The following is a 26,275-nucleotide window of genomic DNA, read 5'->3' as shown; positions in this document are numbered from 1 at the left end:
GGCTGGGCTGGGCTGGTGGAGATCTGTGAGTGAAGATACATCATTCTCACGCACAGCACAGACAGCCAGCCAACCAGACAAACACACAGACAGGCAGCCAGGACGACAAACCGACGCACAGACAGTTGAATCACCACAGCAGAACTTCAGTGGCTGTCCTACATTCTCTGAGGCACACCATGAATAACACTCTCCCAGGTTCGCTCAAGACAGGCCGCGCCATAACGTGAACCACTGGGGGATGTTGATCTCAGGAAAGAGGGGAGTCGTGTGGCGGAATAACGAGCAACGGCCCGACAAACTCCAATCGGCCAAGTGGCGATTGCTTACGGCCGTTAACTCTGACACATGGGACTGACGAAGAGATTACGTCCACCTATTCCCCGCGTGTAGGACAAGGCGAATAGCGGGGACAAGGCGGCGAGCGGGGACAAGGTGGCTAGAAAACAAGGCGACTAGAAAACAAAGCGACTATACAGTGAGGACAAGATGACTAGGAAAGAAAAAAACTGTTTTAGTAGTAATGGTAGTACGTAGTAGTAATACTAGTAGTAGTTTTTTTCTTTTTTTAATGTTGTGGCCTATAGCGCCTGTAGGCATACTCGAAAAGTATATGTGGGAAGCGCTGTTAAGCTTCTACACATTAATGGCGCAGGCAATTTTATTTATGGTGGTACCCATATTAGGGCCCCATATCACCACCCAAGCGCATCTTTGGTGCTACCATCTAGAACATGGCTATCATGGTGACATATAGGTAACTTTAAACCATTCGACAGATGGCATAGTTTCAAAGCGGTATGTGGTGGGATTGGAACCTACGTGTGGACGTCTGCCCGATCCCACGCTCACCACTTTATTCACTATGCCACCGCCTCCCACTACTACTACTACTACTACTACTAGTAGTAGTAGTAGTAGTAGTAGTGGTGGTGGTGGTGGTGGTGGTGGTGGTGGTGGTGGTGGTGGTGGTGGTGGTGGTGGTGGTGGTGGTGGTGGTGGTGGTGGTGGTGGTGGTAGCAGTAACAGAAGCAGTAACAGTAGCAGCATCACCTAGACTACGACCACGACCACGACCATGACCACGACCACAACCACCACCACCACCACCACCACCACCACCACCATCAACATCAGCTGCAGCAACAACACTAGTGGTAATAATACTAACAGTCCCCGTTCCTCTCACCCAAAAAAAAAAAAAAAAAAAAAAAAAAAAAAACAGCAACACTATCGGGAATAACTCATAGAAAGAAAGGACTCCCCTCCCTCCCTCCTCCCCAACACACATACACACAGGAAGAAAAAAAAAAAAAGCAATCAAATCATACAAACAGGCAGGTGGACACTACTGTTTTTAGATCAACATCAACAAAACAATCATAACAGAGAGTGGACAACACACACACACACACACACACACACACACACACACACACACACACACACACACACACACACACACACACACACACACACACACACACACACACACACACACACACACACACACACACACACACACACCAAAGCTGAAATTAGAACATCATCTCAACATTGGTGGCCGTGACCTAGGCGAAGTTAAGAGAGAGAGAGAGAGAGAGAGAGAGAGAGAGAGAGAGAGAGAGAGAGAGAGAGAGAGAGAGAGAGAGAGAGAGAGAGCGCAGAAATGTCAAATGCATATAAAGTTACTTATTAGGGTGGAAACGTATTTTTGTCGTACTGAAATAATACTCTCTCTCTCTCTCTCTCTCTCTCTCTCTCTCTCATTGTGACCCTCCGATATATATGAAAGATGTATAGTAGCATTTCTAGTGTTAAAAAATCATGAGCGACAAACTTCAATATTTTTCCTCCATATACTTTTCCTCCCTTGATCTCCCTCTCCCTCTCCCTCTCCCTCTCTCTCTCTCCCTTCCCCCCTTGGCTCTCTTTCCACTGGCTTGGTTTATTTTCTCTCTCTCTCTTATCCTGTTCCCAATATTGGTTCAGGAGGAGGAGGAGGAGGAGGAGGAGGAGGAGGAGGAGGAGGAGGAGGAGGAGGAGGAGGAGGAGGAGGAGGAGGAGGAGGAGGAGGAGGAGGAGGAGATGGAGCAATATGATTAAGATGAGGAATGAAGAAACGAGGAAATATAATAAAATAAGTAAAATGAAGAGGAAACCGAGTCTGATCTGGAGAACAAAGGGCACAGTAAACTGAAGGAGGAGGAGGTGGAGGAGGAGGAGGAGGAGGAGGAGGAGGAGGAGGAGGAGGAGGAGGAGGAGGAGGAGGAGGAGATAAATGAGTCGACGGGCACAACGGTAACGACTAAAACAATGACGATGACTAAGATGACAACTTAGATGACAAAGAAAATTAGAAACAAGTAGAAAGTGGAAGAGATCACAAGTACTTTATATTCCAGCCTCACTGATACACACACACACACACACACACACACACACACACACACACACAATGTAAGCGAGCGGCAGGACTTAACCCACTCTAATCCGGACAATTTGTAGAGTCCTTCCCTGAGCTGGACTAAGAATGTGTCCTGTCCGGATCCGATCTAGCGGCCAGCCGGATTCTCCCACAAACTGGTCCGGTGCTGCAAACATGTAATCGGATTTGCCCCGTAGAGAAGAATCGGATGATGACCAAAACTTTCCTTCAGTTTTAATAAGTTTTTCGAGGTAAACACACCAACCTTTCATTACAGGATTGTGTGTCAGTGTGTCAGCATGTGGAAGTGTGTATGTATGTATGTATGTATGTATGTATGAATTAAGCAAAGGTAGGTATGCCAGTATGTAGGTATAACGGTTGCCGGCTGGCCTACGTGCGTCTCTCTCTCTCTCTCTCTCTCTCTCTCTCTCTCTCTCTCTCTCTCTCTCTCTCTCTCGTACTGAATACTAGGAAAGCGATAGTCAATTTACCGGCGAGGCTGCAAAAGGTCTGGAAACGATACTTTTAATTATTACTACTGCTATTAATGATACTAATATACTCCTGCTACTGCTGCTGCTGCTGCTGTTACTACTACTACTACTACTACTACTACTACTACTACTACTACTACTACTACTACTACTACTACTACTACTATCACCACTACTACTACTACTACTATTCACCACTACTACTACTACTACTACTACTACTACTACTACTACTACTACTACTACTACTACTACTACTATTACTACTACTACTACTACTACTACTGCTACTATTACTACTTCTACTAAAATTACTGCTACTAGAACAACAGCTGCTGGTACTACTACTGGTGCTGCTATCACTGACAACAATCAACTAAGTAACAAAACATAAACGCTAGTGAATGAGGTTACAGCAACACATGGAATAATTTTGAGCTGCATGAAAAAGGTGTTACATTTCAGAAAAAAAATATATATACCATATGACATATATACATACATACATACATATATATACACACACACACACACACACACACACACACACACACACACACACACACACACAGACTTACATACATGCATACATCTGCACATGACTGCCAGTTTCAAAACTCTCATCAAACATTCAAACACCGGCACAGAAATAATATTAATAATAATAAAAAAAGAGTGGAATATATATATATATATAAGTAAAATATATATACAACAGATTAGTCGGTGCGTGACGTTATTCATTAATACAAAATATGCATTACGTAGATTACACACGATGAAAAAAATGAATAAAAAGAAATAATCGGCTAATTCCTTTCCATATTTTTCTATCCACGGTGTGTGTGTGTGTGTGTGTGTGTGTGTGTGTGTGTGTGTGTGTGTGTGTGTGTGTGTGTGTTTCGTTTAAGTGAAAGGCGGGAAAGCACACTACAGCTTTAGCCAGCCAGGGAACGAGACACACACACACACACACACACACACACACACACACACACACACACACATCCAACCACCCACCCATTCTCACACACACACACACACACACACACACACACACACACACACACACACACACACACACACACACACATACATCCCCCCCCCCGCCAACACACACATATGTCAATACATTGCTCAGTGTAGTCTCTTCAGTTAGTCTCCCATTAAGTGAAGAGGCAGAGTGGTGCACATCAACCTGCATTTCCTCGTCACTGAGCTGAGGCAAGGGTAGTGGTGGTGGTGGTTTAGCGGGCGGAGGGAAGGGAGCAAAACACTGAGAGTTTGAGGATGGTAATAATGGTGGTGATGTTTCTCCTAACACTTTCATACACACACACACACACACACACACACACACACACACACACACACACACACACACACACACACACACACACAGACAGACAGCAGCAGGGGGTTTGTGGGTGGAGGCTGGGGCTGGTATAGGCCAAACTCAGCCTATTACCAACTCAGCTCCCCTCATAAGTAAGTTTCGCTCGCTTCAAAGAACTCTTCCTTTGTAGCTCAGCGGAGGCGGAAGGAAGATTCGGCGCGTTAAGTTTCGTTAAAGTCCGAAGAGGAAGAAGTGCATTGCGGCTCTTTCGTGTTGGTTGGCTTTGGGCAGAAATACTTGCACATAAAACCAGTATTGGGATTTCGGTATTTTCAGCTCTAGGTTCTCTCAGCGATTCCGGTTTGAATGGTATTGGCTTTACGCTCAAAATAGACCTTCTTGGAGTGTACCTTTGATGGCAAACAGAGAGGTAGACGGGAAAACTGACCACTCTGGGCTATATCAATTTCAAAGCAATTCGCAATAGGAATTGAGGGGAGGGGGGAACGAAAATAGATCACTAGAAAGGAATCTCAACATTGGCCGAACTCTCTGCTGGATACAAATTTTAAACTATTCTCATAAAAGATAAGGACAGAACTCATTTAAAAACCCTTATTGGGAGGTTTTGATAATGGAGGATAAAAAAAAAATGCTCTTACCAATGTATAACTGAAACCAATTTACAACACACACACACACACACACACACACACACACACATTGAAAGCAACCAAAAATAGTAAAAAGAGAAAAAATAGCACAGGTAAAAATATCAATGACAAAAATGAACATCGACCCAAACTAAATATAGTAAATAAGATTGCGTACTACCAGGTGAGTAACCATGAAAAATGCAAAAAGTGAAGGAAGGAATTACCTATGGAACCTGAGAGAGAGAGAGAGAGAGAGAGAGAGAGAGAGAGAGAGAGAGAGAGAGAGAGAGAGAGAGAGAGAGAGAGAGAGAGAGAGAACACTGTCAGAAAATGTCACGAGTTCACTGCAGTGGAGTGAATAATGTAAACTTTAATTCTCAACACAAGGAAGTTAATCAATAATGTAAGTGACGATAATTACTCCCTGGTGTAGATGGGGGGTAGGGAGAGTGTCGATGGGAGGAGGAGGAGGAGGAGGAGGAGGAGGAGGAGGAGGAGGAGGAGAAAGAAAGGAAGGAAGAAGAGGAATAAAGACGATTAGAAAATAAGTCCAAACAGCAAAATATCCTCAAGTCCTTACAAGACTGATTGGATAACTACTCTACGCTAGGAGGAGGAGGAGGAGGAGGAGGAGGAGGAGGAGGAGGAGGAGGAGGAGGAGGAGGAGGAGGAGGATAAAAATGATTGAAAGTAGGAGAGGGAGAGACACAAACAAGAAGAGACAGATAAGAGATAACCCGGTGAAAAAATGAAGAGGAGGAAGATGATGATGATGATGAAGTGGAAGGATGGGAAAAGAGAAAAAAGAAAAGAAAAAAGAAAAAACAACGTGCTTGGAACTAACCAGTGAACATATGACACGAGATGAAAGTAAAAATAAAAATAAAATAAAAAAAAGACTTATCACTGGAAAGAACGTAAAGAAAAATACTAGACGACGACAAGAAATAAAATGAAAAAAAAAATATGGAAGAGACAAAAAAAAACCCCAACTAATTAATTCATAAATCTAGGGCAAAAAAAAAAAAATAGATAAAAAAAATTAAATGAAAAAAAAAACTAATTTATAGTAAGTAAAACGTAAAACACTAAAAAAAAAAAAGGAAATAAAAAAAACCTGAAGACATAAAGGTTAAGAAAAAAAAGGGTAAAAAAAAAAAAAAACGCACGGAATATGAAAATAAAAAGTGTCCATTCAACTCGAACACGTGAGCTTTATTATTTAATCATCGTCAGTGCAGCGCATTAATGGGAAGCTAGATGGCGCCTTTTTACCTTCCTCCTCATTATTTCACTCTGTCTTTTCTCTGCCACCATCTGAACGCAAGGAAGTTTCGACACCACATCAATCAAGAAAGACATCGTGTGATATTAAAGTCACGAAGAGGATGTATTTCAGTTACATATCTTAGACTCTCTCTCTCTCTCTCTCTCTCTCTCTCTCTCTCTCTCTCTCTCTCTCTCTCTCTCTCTCTCTTCAACATGTCAAGCAATTTTCACTCCTTTCGCAATACAGGAAGTTAGGTAATGAGTATGACCTTCTACATAAGTAATAAGGTTCTAAGGAATTTAACACACACACACACACACACACACACACACACACACACACACAACTCTGGCATGTGTGTGTGTGTGTGTGTGTGTGTGTGTGTGTGTGCAGTTGTTGTCGGTAAGGTGTGAACCAGTAGGGGTGTGTTTGTCCAGTCGACCCCTGCAGCAATAGATCAACAAGGCCCTGGACGACACTAATAAAATGACATCCCTCCTGGCCTCCCTTCTGAGACGACTCTATCAGCGGACGGACCATGAGGAGGAGGAGGAGGAGGAGGAGGAGGAGGAGGAGGAGGAGAGTAGAAAGCAAAAAAAATACACAAGGAACTGCTGACTGTACTTTTGATTGAAGGAGATTAGCTACAGAGTAAGTTCAAAGACTATGAGGAGAACGAGGAGGAGGGAGATAAGGAGGAGGGTGAAGGAGGAGGAGGGGCGGGGCAGGACAGAGGGCAAGAAGGGCGCTTGAGGACAAAGGAAGGCCGTGGGGGAAGATGATGAAGGGTGAGGGAAGTTTGGAGAATTGGACGCGTCATTATTTTCGGACTTATTGAAGCTTGAGATACTGGAAGCCTCGGATAAAAGGAAGAAATCAAGGGTGGAAGAGGAGGACTAAGAGGAGGACTAAGAGGAGGAGGAGGAGGAGGAGGAGGAGGAGGAGGAGGAGGAGGAGGAGGGACGGCCCATCGAGACAACTTATATAAAAACATAGAGATGGACAAGAGAAAGTCTTTAGTTTACTAGTTTGGGGGGGGGGCGGGGGGCAGCGGGTGAAGTGGGAGACGTTACAAGTGGCCTTTTTTTTATCGTCATTCGGAAAACAACATCTGCGCCTCCTGTCTGTCTATTCCAATAAACCGTTACCAGACACGAAAATACAAAACCAACCCCATCCCCCGAAAAAAAAAAAAAAAAATCAATCCAGTCCCAAACAAACACACGCACACACATAAGAGAAAAAAAAAAAGCCAAGGAAGAAGTTTATTGACAAAAACAGATAGCACAGAACACAACCTTCCTTCTAGAACCGACAATACGTTAATAAACACGAATACAGAACCGTAAAAAAAAAAAAAAAAAAATTCAACCCAGTATCAAACAAACACGCACACACACACATAAAAGAAAGAAAAACTCAAGGAAGAAGCTTATTGACAAAAACAGATGCTACAGAACATAACCTTCCTTCTAGAACCCCTGCAGGTCTGGACTCAGCAGCTCGCCAGATCCCAGACGGCGACAAACACCACCAGCGCTAAATCAAAAGGCTAACAACCTACTCCGACAGAAACAGGAGGGTGACGACCAATAACAGGAACCAGTTAACTAGTGGAGGCGGCAACAGGAACGAGGGAAAGGAAGAAACAAGGAAGAGAGGGAGAGAAAGAGTGGGAGAGTTTGGTCGGAAGCAGGAGGAAGGAGGGAGCGAGAAGGAAGGAAGGTTAGCGAGGGCGAGAGAAGAGGGATGGAGATGACAAATAGAATGGGAATGTTTCTTTGGTGTCACCCCGGAGTCAATACCCGGCCGACAGCCACTCACCCGACGGCCATTAGCTGCTGGAGACGCTTCTTCTACACGGTTTAAATTTGACCTACATTCTTTCCTTCTCGATTCTCCAATGAAAAGAAAAAATAGATTAAAAAAGAACATTAAAGAATATTCTCTCTCTCTCTCTCTCTCTCTCTCTCTCTCTCTCTCTCTCTCTCTCTCTCATTCCCTTCAGCTCTAACTTCCTTCTTATTCCTCCACCACACTTCGCCTATTTAACTTTCCACTAAAACTTTTTACCTATTTTCATTTCCAACTTTTTCCTTTCCCTTTACTTTCTTCGCTTCCTCCTCCTCCTCCTCCTCCTCCTCCTTCTGCTGCTCTTATTCCTCCTCCGCTTCTCGTCCCATTATGTCGGTGTCAGTGCCTCTCTGCAATGCCACACACAATCTTGAAGCACACCGAGGCACTTCACCCACGTAAGAAACCAAGAGGACGGCGACAGGTCAGGCTGGGTCACGGAAGGTCACACACAGGCCACACCAAGAAGGTCGCAAGGGGAGGAAGTGGAAATGCAAAAATAGAAAAAAAAGAAGCAAAACAGTGGAAAAAAAGAAAAAAAAAAAGAGAGAGAGAGAGAGAGAGAGAGAGAGAGAGAGAGAGAGAGAGAGAGAGGCAGAAAATACGAGAGTGGAGGGATATATGACGACGCAAAGGAGGGAAGTAACGCTATAAAACAATGGCGCTTGGAGAGAGAGAGAGAGAGAGAGAGAGAGAGAGAGAGAGAGAGAGAGAGAGAGAGAGAGAGAGAGAGAGAGAGAGAGAGGAAATAAATGGGGTAGATAAGATAAGGAAGAACAAAAATCAAGAAGTAAGGAAGGAAACTTGACAGAGCAAAGGAGTGAGAGAAGAAATGGAGGAGAGGAAAGAAGAATAAAAGTGAAAAAGAATGACGGGGAAGATAAAAACCGAGGATAAAGATGGAGAAATACTGCACACTAACACTCAAAGACACACACACACACACACACACACACACACACACACACACACACACACACACACACACAACGTAATTCCTTGAAATTTAAACAAAAAAACTAACTTGTTCGAATACCACAAATTCAAGGAAAGAACAATTGGTCGCTTCTACAAAATGAGAGAGAGAGAGAGAGAGAGAGAGAGAGAGAGAGAGAGAGAGAGAGAGAGAGAGAGAGAGAGAGAGAGAGAGAGAGAGAGAGAGAGAGAGAGAGAGAGAGAGAGAGAGAGAGAGAGAGAGCGATGAACCCAAGGAAATATATGGGACTGTGGCACAAAAGGCAAAGAATTGTGGGGTGGGAAAATTCTTTTGGGAGAGAGAGAGAGAGAGAGAGAGAGAGAGAGAGAGAGAGAGAGAGAGAGAGAGAGAGAGAGAGAGAGAGAGAGAGAGAGAGAGAGAGAGAGAGAGAGAGAGAGAGAGAGAGAGAGAGAGGTGGCAAAATAAACTGATGATAAAGAGGGGAAAGAGGATAAGTGCCATAAATTCTGAAGCATAACGTGAAGATGAGAAAAGGAAGAAGACAGAGAAAGAGAAGAAGAAAATGATAAAAATTGGACGTAAAGAGAGAGAGAGAGAGAGAGAGAGAGAGAGAGAGAGAGAGAGAGAGAGAGAGAGAGAGAGAGAGAGAGAGGCACAGATTCACCTTTCGAACAAACAAAAAACGGAATCCATAGAAGAGAAAACGGGAAGAAAATAACTAAATAAATGTAGACTGAGCTTATCCGAGAAAGGGAAAGTTTAAAAGAGAAGGAAAACTAAACAAAGCTAGCTGGAAAAAAAAACAAGAGAGAGAAAAAAAAACGAAATGCACTTATAAACGACAAGGAAACTAAACACGAAGGAAAAAAAAAAAAAAAAAAAAACGACAAAATAATCTTGAATAAAAAAAAAATGGGTCAAGGAGGAAAAAAAGAGAGAGAGAAAGAGAGAGAAAGGAGAAAAAAAAAAGTAGGGATGAGCGGAATGTAAAGAGAATTTAAGAGAGAGAAAAGAAGATAAAATGTCCCGAGCTAAGTGGATAAACGAAAAAGAAAACCTCTCAAGGAAATAAAACAGGAGAAAAAGAGAGAGGAGGCAAGGAGGTAAGGAGAGAGAAAGTGACTCAAGGAGGGAGGAAAGTATGGGGGTAGTAGGAAAAGGATGAAGTGAGAGCGAGGAAAAAGATGGACTAATAGAATGAACTGTGGGATGGGGGAATTGTAGATGGAAAAAAATATGAAAGAAAAAAGAAATCACAGTTAAAACCTTTTCATTTCCACACAGGAGAGAGAGAGAGAGAGAGAGAGAGAGAGAGAGAGAGAGAGAGAGAGAGAGAGAGAGAGAGAGAGAGAGAGAGAGAGAGAGAGAGAGAGAGAGAGAGAGAGAGAGAGAGAGAGAGAAATAAGAGTTGGAAAATGGCTGCAGGACAATGTGGGAGGGAACTCAAAATCACACGGACTTGGTTTGGAAAGAAAGTAAAAGAAGAAGAAGGGAAAAAAAAACGAGAGAGAGAGAGAGAGAGAGAGAGAGAGAGAGAGAGAGAGAGAGAGAGAGAGAGAGAGAGAGAGAGAGAGAGAGAGAGAGAGAGCCAGTGAGTTCTTTTTTTTTTTTAAGGCTAGAAGAAGTAAATCTGCTCAAACGCCATTATATTCACACCGAGGTTTTATTAAGGGCTAATTCTTCCCCTTGCTGGCGCCCTCCTTGCTGCCGTACAGGGCGGGGGTGAGGGTGAGGTATTGGGGGGCTACGGGGGGTCGTGGAGGGTGTGTAGGGGTAAAACGGATTCCCTTATTTTAACTTTTATTTTCCTTTCGTCTCTTTTTATCTTTCTCTTCCTTCACTCTCTCTCTCTCTCTCTCTCTCTCTCTCTCTCTCTCTCTCTCTCTCTCTCTCTCATGCTTCTATTCTTCATTTGGTGATTTTTTTTTATTTCTTTCTTTTTCCATCTTCAGGTTGGATCAATTGACATATTTCTATTGTTATTCATGTTCATTGCGTCTTTCTAACTTTTTTCTTCTTTTTCTTTTTCTTCCTCTTCTTCTGTAATGTCAGGAATTTGGGCCATAAATGAATGAGTCTATTCTAGCTATCCGTTTTCATTTCATTTTATTGTTGTTATTATTGTTCTCCCTCCCTTCTTCTTCTCCTCCTTTTCCTCCTCCTCCTCCTCGCTCGCAAATTCCATAATGTCACGGTTTGGCGCCATACACAAATTTTCTCTACTTTGTTTCTGTTTGTTGGATCTACCCTTGTTGTCTTTGCAGCTTCACTACGAATCTCTCTCTCTCTCTCTCTCTCTCTCTCTCTCTCTCTCTCTCTCTCTGTGTTTTTAGCTACGCGGCAATTTTCTTGGTTGACAGCTAAATTCCTAAACCATAACGTCAAATCTCGGTCTGTTCTTAATTAATCTCTCTCTCTCTCTCTCTCTCTCTCTCTCTCTCTCTCTCTCTCTCTCTCTCTCTCTACCAACAAAAAATATCAATACTTCAGACTCTAGTTATCATTCATCTAAACAGTACGTTCTATCTAGATTTCCTAAAAAAAAAAAAAAAAAATACTTCTACTTTGAGAACATTGCTATCTGAAAACTTTTATTCAAGGCATTTACAGAATTTTCAAGCATTCTTATACTGTTTTTTTTTTTTAGATATATAGATTTTTATTTTCCTTTTTTTTTTTTCTTTTCCTCCGATACTGAAATCCATGTTGTATCTTTGTTCTTTGTATTTTCAAACGATATTGTTTATTTCAGGCAGTTTTCCTTCTTTAATCCTTTTTGAGTAACAGTTCAGTAGTATTTTTCTTTACTTCATACGATTCACTGGCTCTTATTTTTTTTTTTTTTTTTTTAGTACCAAAGGAAGTGAACTGGATTGGACGGCGGTTGTGTATAAAGAGGTTTTGTGTGTGTGTGTGTGTGTGTGTGTGTGTGTGTGTGTGTGTGTGTGTGTGTGTGTGTGTGTGTGTGTGTGTGTGTGTGTGTGTGTGTGTGTGTTCTTACTTCAAACAGGTGTAATATTCCATGGCACTGATATTAATTATTTGAGAGCTTTTCTAATGGTGAAGCTGTCAGCAAAATTAACTTTAAAAAAATGAAAATAATAATGAAAATATTCGAATGTTACATTACATAAAAATCGCGTTTAAATGATACTCGTACTTCAGGAATATAAGTAAATAAGTAGATATCGAAAAAAAACATAAAGAATTAAAATGAAAACAATAACAAATACAAAGGCAACGCTACAGTAGTAGACAAAAACAACATTTACACCATAAAGAAAAAAAATGTCCAAGAAGAAATGTAAGGAAGAAAGTAACACAATTCTTTTCAACCTACCTTCTGCATTGGCGTCCCCCAGAAGTCGTGGAAGAAGAGGTTGGTCACGGGTGTGTGTGGACGCAGGTCGCGGTTCTCTTTGATGGCCGAGATGTCGTCAAACACAAAGCTGCAGCTGAGGGCGTTGCAGTAGACGAGCAGTGCCACGGTCAGCACCAAGGAGCTGTACACCCACCCGCACACCGACCCGCCTGTAGGGAAGACACACATGGTTACTCGGGCACACAGTGGGACACGGAAAGGAAGAAAATATGACAGCTGGCTATTGTGAATAAAGCGCCATATAAATAGAAGGATATTCACTAGAAGAGCCGTGATAAGAGAAAGCATGTATTTTCCCACTCCTCTTTTTAACTTGCAATATACTTGGTTAACTTATACATATTGCTGCCTTCTACATACATATTACTTCAGCAGGAATTAGCCAGATGTGTGTGTACTTGAATAACCTTTAGGCTTCAGCTCATCTGCCTCACGATTGGAGAGCGGCTATAATGGTTTGTCGTGGCGGGATTACCGATACCACTAATACCACATATAGTAGTAATTGGTAGGAAAGCCGATTACCCAAACTGCATCAGGTCGCGTCATGAGCATCGATATATTGTTTTCAAGCTGACAGATGACCTAGCTCGATATGACCTGCCTTGACCTGAGCTGACCTGACCTGACCTTAGACCAGCAGCCTCCCCATCTCGTTCTCCTGAGCCGTCCAAATAACCTTCCCTTGTAAGATTTGAAGCCAGGATTATTAGCAGGAGCCTTCCAATTTCATGGCGGCGACGCAACTGAAGGGAAAGGGTTGTTGGTGCTCTCTCTCTCTCTCTCTCTCTCTCTCTCTCTCTCTCTCTCTCTCTCTCTCTCTCTCGTTCCCCAGGATACAAATATGATCATATTTTTCATTAGCGTTGGCAGTGTCTTAATTACACTCTTCAAAGACTGCTGCTAATCATCACTCATCAAGGCAGCGGCCAGCGCTATGCCGGTAGTAGGAGGCGCCTCCCTGGCAGCCCATAACACGGACGACAATTAGTGGGATCATGATGTCACTGTGTAATATAATGTCAGATAAAGGCACATTGTTATTCAGCACGAGTCGTTGCATATTTGGACATACAGGCCGTCCACGGCACTTATTCTCAGTCACATTAAGCAAGCATACGCCATGCATAAATACATACTAAACGACCCAAACAACATGTCTCAATCTTTTAACTTATTTACATTAGGGAAAATAAATAAGTTTCGTAAAAAACAGTTGCGAGTTTGAGTAGACAGAAAATGAATACGTTTTGGTTTAATAACAGACGCCAGATCGTGGATGCAGCAGGAGGAGGAGGAGGAGCACGCGCACCGGGGTATCGATGCATTTGGCAAGGAGATCACATAAAGCTTAAGTCACTCCAGGAGAAGATTCCGTGCCTATCCCCAATAATCACACAGTCCACGATTGCATTTAATTGCACTGACAATAAAAGGAATATCAATTTGAATATGAATAAAAAAAGGAACACATGCTTGGGATCAGCTTCAGTGCAGTAGTCTTTGAGCGGTGCGCGACTCATGCCAAACTCCGCGTCCACACAACCTGAGCAAGTCGTCCTGCCCGGCCCAGAACGTGCGATTACGTGATTACCTTGACAAAGACCTGGACCAGCAAAAAATAAACACGGATAAAAACGAGGCGAACGGCTAATGCTTTAATTGTTTTGTTGTGATGGACAGCGATATCCAGCCATTTAATCTTCTTCCCCCCCCCTCCTCCTCCTCCTCCTCCCGCTGAGGTCCCTCCTATCCCCTGACCGCTTCCCTTCCCCTATTTCCCCGCCTCCCGCCCATCGTGTACATCCGACAACTGGGCCACGCAGCTGTCCAGAGCACTATAATAATTCAACTTTTATGGGAAATGTACGAATATTCAGAACAATTTCACTACGTAATTTTAATATATTGACAAAATTATCAAATTGAAATTATATATTTATATATATATATATATATATATATATATATATATATATATATATATATATATATATATATATATATATATATATATATATATACACACACACACACACACACACACACACACACACACACACACACACACACAATATCTTGAGGGAATATAATGCAAAACAAAATATGCATGAGATGATAAAAAAAAAAAGTAAATAAATTGGCTCGTATTTAGTAGCACATTAAATGAGGGAGAAGTTGCCAAGAGTGGTGAGATCAAAACTAATTACCACACAGATAAGAGGAGTATACATAAGTGCAGCAGGGGAGGGAGGAGGAAGATAAAGGAGACAGTGAAGTGGATGGACGAGGGAAACGGAGTATCCAATACAGTAGGAAGCCTCAACATGCAACAACTGAAGGGCTTCACGACGCAGGAACATTCCAGAAGATAAATATTTACACGTAAATAATGGACACACAGAATGAGGCAGGGCACGGAGGCTAGGCGGGGGCACAGTTCGAGGCGGGAGGATGAAGAACATGAAAATTTGGGACCAAAATTAAAGACGGAGAAATAAGCGACAAGACCACCTGACAGTTGACAGAAGGACTAAATATGATCGCAGTGTACGTGGAAAAACCTCCCAATAGCTTCAAGACATCGCTTGTGTACCGGTAACATACGGAAGATACAGCTTTTACATGATGCTTCCACAGATCCAGCAGTGAAAGTTATTGCACATCATAAACGTCAAGGAGCACCGATGTAGACGGAACCTCTCCTGTCTTGAAGTTCAGCGGTCCTGCTTGCCAGTCTCTGCAGGACGCCACTGAGCCGTGACAAGCGGACTGGCCACCACGTACTTCCTCTCACCACACCAACGCCATTGCCGCCCACGTCCAGACCAGGATACTTAACCAATGTGTGGTGCCGGCCTTGGACCACCCTTCCAAACCCCCTTGTCTGAGTTCGCTTCAAGGTCGAGAGTGAAAACGTGAGTCGATGTTAAGCCAAAACGAAAACAAAAACTGCTGGCTTTTGACAACAGCAACAGTAACAACAACGGTGGTGGTAGTAGTAGTAGTAGTAGTAGTAGTAGTAGTAGTAGTAGTAGTAGTAGTAGTAGTCATATATAAATAGTTATAATATCACTCTCGCCACTAACAACTGTGCTAGCAACAAAATTGAATATAATTCCCTCTTTCTTTTTAATTCTGTACCTCTAACTAATTCCAGTATTAAAACAACAACAGTGTCTAATAGCACCACCACCACCATCATCATGACCATCGCCACCACCATTACCGCCATCATCATCGTCCTCAGTAAACCCGTTTCACCTAAAGATGGAACAACACAAGGTCACTTGAAGGAGAAGATCCAGGAAACAGTGAGATGATTGAGATCACAGCAAGCCCAGCCGACAAGATAACAAGGCTTCATGCTTTTATATTAACAAATGCTTATACTTAAGAGCTGGTTATCCACCAATAACTCAGAAGTCTCAGCCTGGAGCCAGCGATTATCCTACCACTCATTGCCTCACACTCAGGCTACTTACCGTACGTCCTACCAGCTCAGCACGAGGCAATATACAAATAAAGTTCTCCTTGAGGTGCCACCGGCCACAAAGCGCCACGTGGATACCTAAAATGCTTTCATCAGTCAGGAGAAATTATCACATCACCTTCCGGAGGCCTCAAGCAAGACACTACCACACTCCTCATGGCCTCGCCCACCCGCCTAGCTCTTCAGCTCCTCGATCCTTCAGCTCATCCAGTATAGGTGGCGGTTGTTTTCGTCCCACTCAAGAGTTCCAATGCATGCTAATGATGCGCTTAATAATTGCCAAGGATTAAAACACCTGTCTTAAAGTACATGGGTAATGAATGATACTGAGGGGCCGCCCACCTGCAGACACTTCCCTATGAATAGTGGAGGTGACGGTGGTGAGAAATGGAGTGAGGATATTGTGTTGTCTGACAGTGACGAGGAGGAGGAGGAGGAGGAGGAGGAGGAGGAGGAGGAGAAGTAATACTGTTCATTATTACTATTATTAGGATTACCATCACTTTCATCATCACTTGCAGCAACAAAATCTACATGATAATCGAGGAAGTTGTATACTCTGGATATGCAATCAAAGTGGCAAGCAGAAGGTGCATGGTGGTGGTGGTGGTGGTGGTGGTGGTGGTGGTGCAGTTGACCACGTGGAATGCATGCAACACACACACACACACACACACACACACACACACACACACACACACAAACATACACACGTACATTTACACATTTTCCACACGTAAATTTCATGACTTTCAAAGCACATACAAACGCAGCACACATACTGTATATGGTCGCCGGAGTACTTTGAATTAAAATCTCGTTGCCTTTTGACGCTCTGGTTATGCACTCCAAATATGAATGTCATCCGTTTAATGTATTCTTGCGCCACGGCTTAATCCCTGGCGCTGGGTAATCCCGGCGCCGTGTTAATCCCGCCGCCTGCCTAATCCTGGGGTCCGGGTAATCCGTGAATAACTATGAAATAAACATCGCGTGCAGGAACGAGGCGAGACGGGAAGCGGCACACAGTCGAGACCAATTTCCGCCCCTCGCCGGTTGCCACACCAACCCAATGATACCCTGCTGTGACACGTGTCTACCGTCTATTGTATTATTTTCCATTTTCACTGCGTCTCTCTCTCTCTCTCTCTCTCTCTCTCTCTCTCTCTCTCTCTCTCTCTCTCTCTCTCTTCACATAGACACCTGATTTCCTGCGTAGCTTGGCAGGGAAATAGTGGTGGTGATAAGGCGAGGCGGCGAGAAGCGGAGGGCAAAGAAGAGAAGGCAGGTGAAAGAAAAAGGAAGGAACATGATAGAGAGAGCTGATCGAGAATATGTGTGAAAAGAAGAAAGAAAACAGAGGGCAAACAGGGTAAGGATGAAAATAGGAGGAGGAGGAGGAGGAGGAGTTGACGAGACAAGCAGTGAGTGGGTGAGCGGTGTCACTCGTGTGTCCTGGACGGGCTGGTAATGAGACAGCCTCGACAAGTATTGATGTGGCCGTGTTGAAGTATCGGACTCTGTGCATCGGTCTAACAGGGAGTGGTGGGAAGTGTCTGGCCTTTTGGGGGCTACACCAGAGGAGGAGGAGGAGGAGGAGGAGGAGGAGGAGGAGGAGGAGGAGGAGGAGGAGGAGGAGGAGGAGGAGGAGGAGACAGGGTTGCTATCAGTTTCACAATAATATTTATAAACCCTCCATCAGTGGTTGCTCGTGTCTAGGCTCATGTTATTCCTGTGTACTTTACCTGGACAACGCTGTAATCTAACATTCGCAAATATATCAATTATTTACTCCCCAAAATGAACCAGAGAAGTATGCTTGTTGCTGACGAAAAAAAAAAAAAATGTGTGTTTACCAGCACTAAATATATGCGCGCCTAAACCAAGGTCCTCCAACACAAGTGGCTGCACGTCATTATAAAAATTACCCACTGATGGACGCGCAGGCGACATGATTACACAGCGGAAAGCACCCAGCGCCCCGCCCCGGCCCGCCTTGGGCTTAGCCACACACCACAGCCCCATAACTTACATAAATTTTAATGAGGTAAAGTGAAATATCGTCGTTTTGCCGAAGCTGAGGCCAGGGGAGGGAGGTGCCATCCCCGACGACTCGAGGAGAGCTGAGAGTAAACACGGCTTGCGGTAATTACCTGATGGAAATTGTGCACGTCCTTGCACGCCACTTAATGAGATGGAGCCACTTGAGTCGCTGGCCGCTCCTCCTGGCTGCTAAGACTCCCTTCACAGTGATCCAGTTCATCCATCGTGTGTGTGTGTGTGTGTGTGTGTGTGTGTGTGTGTGTGTGTGTGTGTGTGTGTGTGTGTGTGTGTGTGTGTGTGTGTGTGTGTGTGTGTGTCGCGGAGGAGGAAGGAGAATATCTGAGAGAAAGTCGTCCAGCAGGAGTTACCGCCCAAATTGAATATGAATCCTTCTTTATTCATATTCTCTACCCTGGCGTTGAAGGAGTAAAGTGTATACGCGACGTGATGCTTATTATTGGAACTACTTACCGATTTGTGAGGGATTTTTTCCTTCTTGTAAAATGCATTAAAAACAGAGAGGTGATAAAACCTGTGTTTCCTGCACTTGTTCTTGCTAATTCACCTTACACAGGCGTTAACCTCTGAAAACTGATCTTACTGTGCTACATTATTGCGATATGTATTATCTCTCTTCCACAAGATGTTCTCTTTACAAGTTTACAGTGAAGGGAGTCTGACAAGTGCATGATATATATCGTATTTCCTATGGCTGTGGTGGGCAGAGGTTTTCCGGTACAGTGATGGTGATTCATGAAAAGGTTCAAGATTCACAATAGTTAATGTACTGGTATGTTGTTAGACAAGAACAATCGAGCATCATCACTCCGGCGTCAAGGATTATCCAGGTAACATTACCTCAACCCTGGACTGGCAAAGTCTGAGCTCAGCATACATGAACACTTCGCAAATGTGGCAATTCTGAGTTCGTCATTACCCTAATAGACATCCGGGAGTCCTAACAGTGAGGCTAATTACCACGAAAGGTCAGAGCGCAGTGGCAGCTCTGAGATTTCTAGTTTCGTAAGGCAGCGCTGCATGATATCAAGCGTGATGGTAAGGCTGAAGTATAGGCTGCAATGTCACTGAAAGCCTCACTTGTCGATGAGACGTGAAGTAAAGGTTTTCTCGGAAGGCGCCAATCGTCATGCACTCAGGTAACAAGTTCCTGGAAGCAGAGTCTTGTAAGGCAAGGGAGCAGGGAAGGGTAAGGAGCATTGCATGGCAGGAGAGAACGATTAGTATGTCTCTTTTTCTTCCTCATTCAGCGTTCCCTGTCTTTCCTCCGCCCGGTTAACGCATCAGCGGAAAATCTGTGGAACGCGACCTTGACCTCCGATGTGATAGTTAGGCGAGATACACACCGCGAGTCCTGGTGAGTGGCAGCCCAAGTGACAGCCAATGGGGTTCAGCGTGGCTCAAGTGGTAAAGTTTCCTCGCGACAGATTCGTGATGGGCATCTGAAGGGAAGGAAACCGGGCGACATGGCCTCTATACCTTTCATAGGAGCACCAGGGACCAGAATATTGCTTTACATTTTATAACACTATATTCAGGTCCAGCTTGGCATAACAAGAAACATGACAAACAGCGTCTGGATTTTTACTATTGATGATATTATTTCCACAAGGATATTCAGCGCGGAGGCGGTATAACAAAAATAATATATCAAGAATAAAAAAAAAAAAAAAAAAGCACGGTCGGAATATTCACGGCCATATTCAGAAATGTCTTGCTCTCACCACGACAACTTTTCAAGTCCCCGTAGACGACTGGCAGGATTTTCAAGACAGTTTCTTCTTATGATAAATTAGAAATCTTTACTTATCCATCACAAGAATTATAAAAATACCATTAAAAACATGAGTATCTTTAACTAGAGCCTTTGAAAAATACTCGTCCTGAGAGAGCAGAGGGTGTCTGAGTACGGGTCTCAGTCTCATACAAAGACACAGGGATATTTTTATTCAAACAATTAGGGAAGTCCAATTTTATCTCGGGCGTGACTTCAATCCTCCACAGAATCTACGAACAAGTAAAATAAAAGTAGAAAAAAGGAGGAAGGCACACTATTGCAGAAGTAAACAAAGTAAATGAAATTCCACCACTGAAAAAAAAAAAAAAATACTCTACAAAACGACAACCAGCCAAGCCTCTATGAGGAACCTACCTGCACTTTAGGTTCAGAGTATGAAGCAAAGGAAGAAAAATGTCTACGTCTCTAATATATAACAAAAGTATAATGTTATGGATGAATCGCTTTGGCTCGCATTCAAAACGCCTCTCTCTCTCTCTCTCTCTCTCTCTCTCTCTCTCTCAGCAGGACTACTTTCAAAGGCCACACAGATGATATGCCAAGCTCCGAAGTACCTATGTTTTCCTGGTAATAAGAAATCTCGTGAATTTGTCTCTAGAAACGTAAAACCTACCTTGAAAAAACTAAATTTCAAGTATATAATGTATAAGGGTGAACGCAGAGGTGTTACAAATTACATGTCTTTATCACACTTAGGAAGGCTCGGTGGGCACATGCGCTGCGTCACGTATCCGGTGATATACTCAGCAGTGCCACTGATGAACTCAACCTGACTGCGTGAGTTCAATTTACATTCACTCAGTATTTTGTAACATTATGTCGCTTTGGTAAAACAGTTACATGTAATTTTTTTTGTAATACTTTTGCTATGATATAGAAACTCATGAAACATATACACTAAGTATCTCGGAGGATGAAAAAACACAAAATGAATAAAAAGTGTTACAAAATCATCATAAAATGGAAAAATTATTCTATTGTTCAACAGTACAAACCCTGACAATTGTTCACTCACTCCTTTGTCTCACTTGACACTCGCCATAATATTTCTTACGCACTGCAAACTGCTCGCTCTCTCCCTAACACCAGCCAGCTTTCCTTTGCACTCCTGTATTAAGAACACTGCTATGTGTATTCATTTTCACCACAGCTTACACCCACTTACATTTCTTCCATAACTTTTCCACTTTTTCTTCAAGACACTGTCCTCTACTACATATTAATTTTCATCCCAATTTACTATGATTTACAACAAAACTGTGCTTACTGCGACTCTTTTCCTCCCTTGCATGTTTTCTGCCAGGTAGCTACGATCCCTGACAGGTAAGAATGCATTACTTCCTTACTAATTACTACCTGACCGAGCATTAACACAAAAATATGAACTACATATGACTATGTTAAGAAGAAACTGCGCTCTAAACTTTTTTTTTTTGGTAACGACCAGAAAATCTTTCCTTAGATACCCACAAGGAAAAACCGGCTGATATTTTCTTTTTTCCCTTCACTGACTCCGCAATCGAAAACCGGATGTGGGTTGAAACTCGTTCCTTTCAATGCTTTTCTATACAGGTGTGTGTGTGTGTGTGTGTGTGTGTGTGTGTGTGTGTGTGTGTGTGTGTGTGTGTGTGTGTGTGTGTGTGTGTGTGTGTGTGTGTGTGTGTTCTTATGCTTTTAATTATATATATTTTTTTGCTGGTGAGTTTTTGTCATATACGTTCTCTTCTACAAAGTCATTTAATACTATAAAAGCTATATTTAGAGCTTTCATTTGAGCCATAATCTCTACTGCAGTCATTAAATCTAATTAGCTCTTGTGTTCTTCTAGTCAATAAAAACCTAACTAAAAATTGTCCACGTGCACCCTTGCTTTCCTCAATTTCCAGCCGTACACGCTCTGTTCACAATGTTCTTTTTAATTTGCTTCTCTGTCTTGGTTCAGTACAGCTTCACTGATGAACACCACAGCACTGCCTTACCTTCTCTCCGGTGATTCCCTTTACGTCTCAAGACTGAACAGTTAAAATATTCCACAGAGAATGTTGACTCGCTAATTAACAAAGGGATCCTCAAAAGAATGGGGGAAGGTAGCAGGGGAGCTGAGATGATACATACAGCCTGGCTCAGTCCCAAGTTACCTTATTACTTCTCCCATTCATCGCCCATGGTTATCTTATTCAGTCTCCGAACCGGAAAGTCTCTCTCTCTCTCTCTCTCTCTCTCTCTCTCTCTCTCTCTCTCTCTCTCTTTAACGCATCTCACGGAATGATTTAGTTACAAGAAAATAAAGATAAATAGATAGATAGACAGATAGATAGATACAAGAAAAAAAGGATTAAAAAAAAATGCTGCTTGTGAACGGAAAAGAAAATAATAAAGAGGGAGAAAACAAAGAAACGCCACTAAATCCAGGAGACAGAGCTCACCGCAGCAGTGACGCGTCTAATGTGTGTGTGTGTGTGTGTGTGTGTGTGTGTGTGTGTGTGTGTGTGTGTGTGTGTGTGTGTGTGTGTGATTCAGGTGAACTCCCTTTCAATTAAAGCCACAACATGAAGAGCACCAGTCAATCAACATGCTGTCTTATTCCATCACAGCTGGCATACTTCTTCCCCCCACACAACTACAGAGTTATTCCATTTGTGACTTCCTTTCGCATACAAAAAAAATATATATATAATAATAATAAAAAATGCACTATATCCATTATTTTTCTTCTTTTTCTTTTTTTTTTTCATTAGCTTGATTAACCAAGGCCATGAGGAGGAAGATAAGGAAGAGTAGAGTGCAAGAGTGAAGAGCGTGAGAGTGTTTGAAGTGAGGGCATTAGAGATAGGCAGGGAGATGAGGGAGAGGGATGGAGGAAGACAAAGGTACGGTAAAAGGAAGATATACATGAAGACATTAACCCCTTCAGTACTGGGATACATTTTTACATTGAGATTTCTGTACGATCAGACCATTTCACTGACATTAGGAAGGGTCAATGGAAGGCAGAAGATTAATGGCCACAGTCGTCACTATTGTAATCCCCCTACAAAAGTTTCTGAAGCTGTTTAATATCACCAAATAGTAGGCAGAATGAACATGAAAAACTCGTCATTGTCCTTCTTCCAGCATTCACACTATTTTCAAAAGGCGTTGGTTGAAATTTCACCAATTTTCAAGAGTATTTTTATGACTAAGGTGACATTTCAACATGATTTCTGTATTACTAACAAGACAATACAGCCTTGAAAACTTGACTAACAATCTATGTGGCTTTAAAAATATATAGTCATGGAGAATAGGTAGACGTTCCTGGATACGGAACTTAAGAGAAAAGGGAATAAAGATAACTAATTAAGCTAAGATATAATATAAAAGTATTTTCGCCACTCCTAAACACAAGAATAATTTCTAAAGGTGTACAAGTCTCGATTTCTTCCCTTGCACGTAAGAATAAGAAGCTGAAAGGGGACAAGACGGAAGGACTGTGACGATATTATGAAAGTAACCCGATTTTTGCCACTTCTAAACATCACAAGTACCATTTCTAAAGGTGTACTTGTCTGGATTTCTTCCTCTACATGTGTGAATGAGAAGCTGAAAAGGGGCAAGACGGAAGGAGTGTGACGATATTATGAAAATAACCTGAGAAGATGTGATGCGACTCCTAAACACCACAAATATCATTTCGAAAGGTGTACATTTCTAGATTTCTTCCTTTACACGTGTGAATAAGAAGCTGAAAGGGGACAAGAGGGAAGGAGTGCGACGATACTATGGGACTAAGCCGGGGAAGTGTGAGGAAGCAGGTCATCTGGGAGCGAGCACAGGACGTATTTACACACAGCACGGAATGGTACAGAGTGTAATAATTTCCTTTCTGAATTACATCTCACTCCTTCTGCGTGACATCCACCAGGTAGAGCTTCCCGTTCCTCGTAATTACGTGCCAACAGGTGTGTGTGTGTGTGTGTGTGTGTGTGTGTGTGTGTGTGTGTGTGTGTGTGTGTGTGTGTGTGTGTGTGTGTGTGTGTGTGTGTGTGTGTGTGTGTGTGTGTGTGTGTGTGTGTGTGTGTGTGTGTGTGTGTGTGTGTGTGTGAGAGAGAGAGAGAGAGAGAGAGAGAGAGAGAGAGAGAGAGAGAGAGAGAGAGAGAGAGAGAGAGAGAGAGAGAGAGAGAGAGAGAGAGAGAGAGAGAGAGAGAGAGAGAGAGATGAATGATAACTAACAGGAAATGAGAGGCTTCTATATGTAAAGGATATCGTAAAAAATGAAAGAAAAGAAAGAAATATATTAATAAATAAGAGCATGAAAATGTAGGAAGGACGAAGGAAATGGAAAAAATAAGGATAAAAATGAGAGAGAGAGAGAGAGAGAGAGAGAGAGAGAGAGAGAGAGAGAGAGAGAGAGAGAGAGAGAGAGAGAGAAATGAGGGAATAAAGGAGAGAAAGCGATAATATCCAATTAATCATTATATATTGCCTTATTAACATATTGCAGTAATTCTACCCAATACATCATGAGGAATTAAACTCAAATTACATTAAAGGAAAACAAAACACACACACACACACACACACACACACACACACACACACACACACACACACAAGCTGGCAGGTAGTAAATAAGGCTTTGAAGATCGATAAATAAGAAGAAAAGAGGAAGAAAATGAAGGAACTGATTGATAATAGATAACTCAAGAGAAGGTGGAAGTGAAAGGAATTGAAAGCTAGTGAGTGGAGTGGACTGGAGTGGAATGAGTGGAAGTGGGAACACGGAAGAGGAAAGCTGAGTGAGAGTGGAAAACAACAAAAAAAGTGGAAATAATGAAGGGAAAAGGTAGGTAAAGAGAGGATTAGATTGGTGGAGGTGGGAAATGTGGAGGGAGTGTGAATGGGGAGGGAGTGAAGCTAAGGGAATATAGAGTAGAATATTACATTAGTGGAGGAGGAAATGAGGAGAGGATGGAGGGAAGGTGGAGGGATGGGGAACAGAGGATTACATCGGAGGTGGAGGAAATGAGGCAAAGAACGGGCAAGAGAAGAGGTGAGGGAAGGAGGGGTGAGGATGGAGGGAGTGGGGAGAGTGGAGGGAGATAAACGTTGGGATGGGAAGGTGAGAGGGGGATAGACAGTAAGAGTGGAGGAGGTGGAAGGAATGAAGGTGGAGGAGTGACGGAGGCCCGAGGATATTTGATATTAAGATGAGATAGCGTCGGCCACATCCTGGATGCGGTGTCACCCTCTCTCTCTCTCTCTCTCTCTCTCTCTCTCTCTCTCTGTTATTATCCAACAATCTTCAAAAACTAGTCACAGCTTTTAATTTCATGTAATAAATGCTCTTTGGCAGCTGTTTCCTCTCGGCGCCAGGTAATGGGAGGAGGAGGAAGAAGAAGAAGAAGAAAGAAGAAGAAGGAAGAAGAAGGAGGAGGAGGAGGAGGAGGAGGAGGAGGAGGAGGAGGACGAGGAGGAGGAGACCTGTTACGCGCCTCCGAGGCATTAGGTTAAGCTCTGTCCTTACAAACCTCTTCACGCCCGCTCCTTCCATTAACAACATTTCAGGCCGAGGCAACCACTTAGACACTTGGTCGCCAACAAAAAAATAAACAACAGAATTAGCTCAATTTACTTATACTTCCACACGTTCCTCCTCGTCGTTGTCCTCCTCTTCCTCCCCGTCCTTCAATACGAGGCAGAAGGGGAAATCGCATTATCGTTTCGTCTGCTCAGGTGAGAAATGCTGCCTCCCTAGCGGCGACTCGACTCCGGGGCAGCGAGCATTAGCAGGGATGACACGAAATTGTTGATGGAGGTTCGATGAGCCTTTAAGGGGTAAACGCTGTCACTCTACATTGGACGAATCCAGCGCCTCATTTCTTGTGCGAGGTTGGAGTGTGGTTTTCACAGATGTACGGGCGAGAATAAAGTGGTTGATAGCAGGCCCGAATGACTGATAAGAGAGAGAGGAAAGGCGATGATATTTTGCAGACAACAAAATATTCTCTTTATCTCTCACCCTTTTGTGTTTGATGAGGGATTAAAAAAAGTAAAATTAATAAAAAAAAAAGACTCAGAAACAGGATCAGGAGGAGGAGAAGGAGGAGGAGGAGGAGGAGGAGGAGGAGAGAGAAAATTTACTCTGATAGTAATAAAATGTTTGAAGGACATGAAAAAAAACACACGTGATATATATATATATATATATATATATATATATATATATATATATATCCTTCTTACGGAAATTCGATTCAATTTGTCGGCGGTTCCTTCCACCATTTCCTAAGGGGCGTGTTTCTCCTCCACTTTCATTATTCCTCGCATGCAGAGCCGAGGCAAGGACAGAGAGAAAGAGAAGGGACCTCGCAAAGAAGAGACAGGAGACAGAGAGAGAGAGAGAGAGAGAGAGAGAGAGAGAGAGAGAGAGAGAGAGAGAGAGATGATTTAATTTCTTTGTCCATTAACTTCCGAGAAATGGTAATACGAAAAGGATTCGTTTTTCTTCTCTTTTTTTACTTGTCTCCTGTCAAAAAAAAAAATAACCCTTTACTTAAATGGATAAACAAGATTTTAATAAA

The 26,275-nt window shown here is 42.8% G+C and overlaps 1 protein-coding gene across 2 annotated transcripts in view; it reads right to left on the bottom strand.

Moving 5' to 3' along the window:
* LOC123505070 (protein O-mannosyl-transferase Tmtc3-like) overlaps positions 1 to 26,275 on the bottom strand; it is a 1,048,098-nt gene that overhangs the window by 205,132 nt on the left and 816,691 nt on the right. For both annotated transcript variants that reach the window (XM_045256101.1, XM_045256102.1), the window contains one exon: positions 12,319 to 12,509. In XM_045256101.1, the coding sequence (XP_045112036.1) occupies positions 12,319 to 12,509 (191 nt within the window). The remainder of the gene's footprint in view (positions 1 to 12,318; positions 12,510 to 26,275) is intronic.

The sequence above is a fragment of the Portunus trituberculatus genome, chromosome 17, assembly GCF_017591435.1.
Source record: "Portunus trituberculatus isolate SZX2019 chromosome 17, ASM1759143v1, whole genome shotgun sequence".
Classification (NCBI taxonomy): Eukaryota; Metazoa; Arthropoda; class Malacostraca; order Decapoda; family Portunidae; genus Portunus; species Portunus trituberculatus.
The sequence above is the reverse complement of the archived record's forward strand: the minus strand, read 5'-3'. Positions and strand labels throughout refer to the sequence as shown.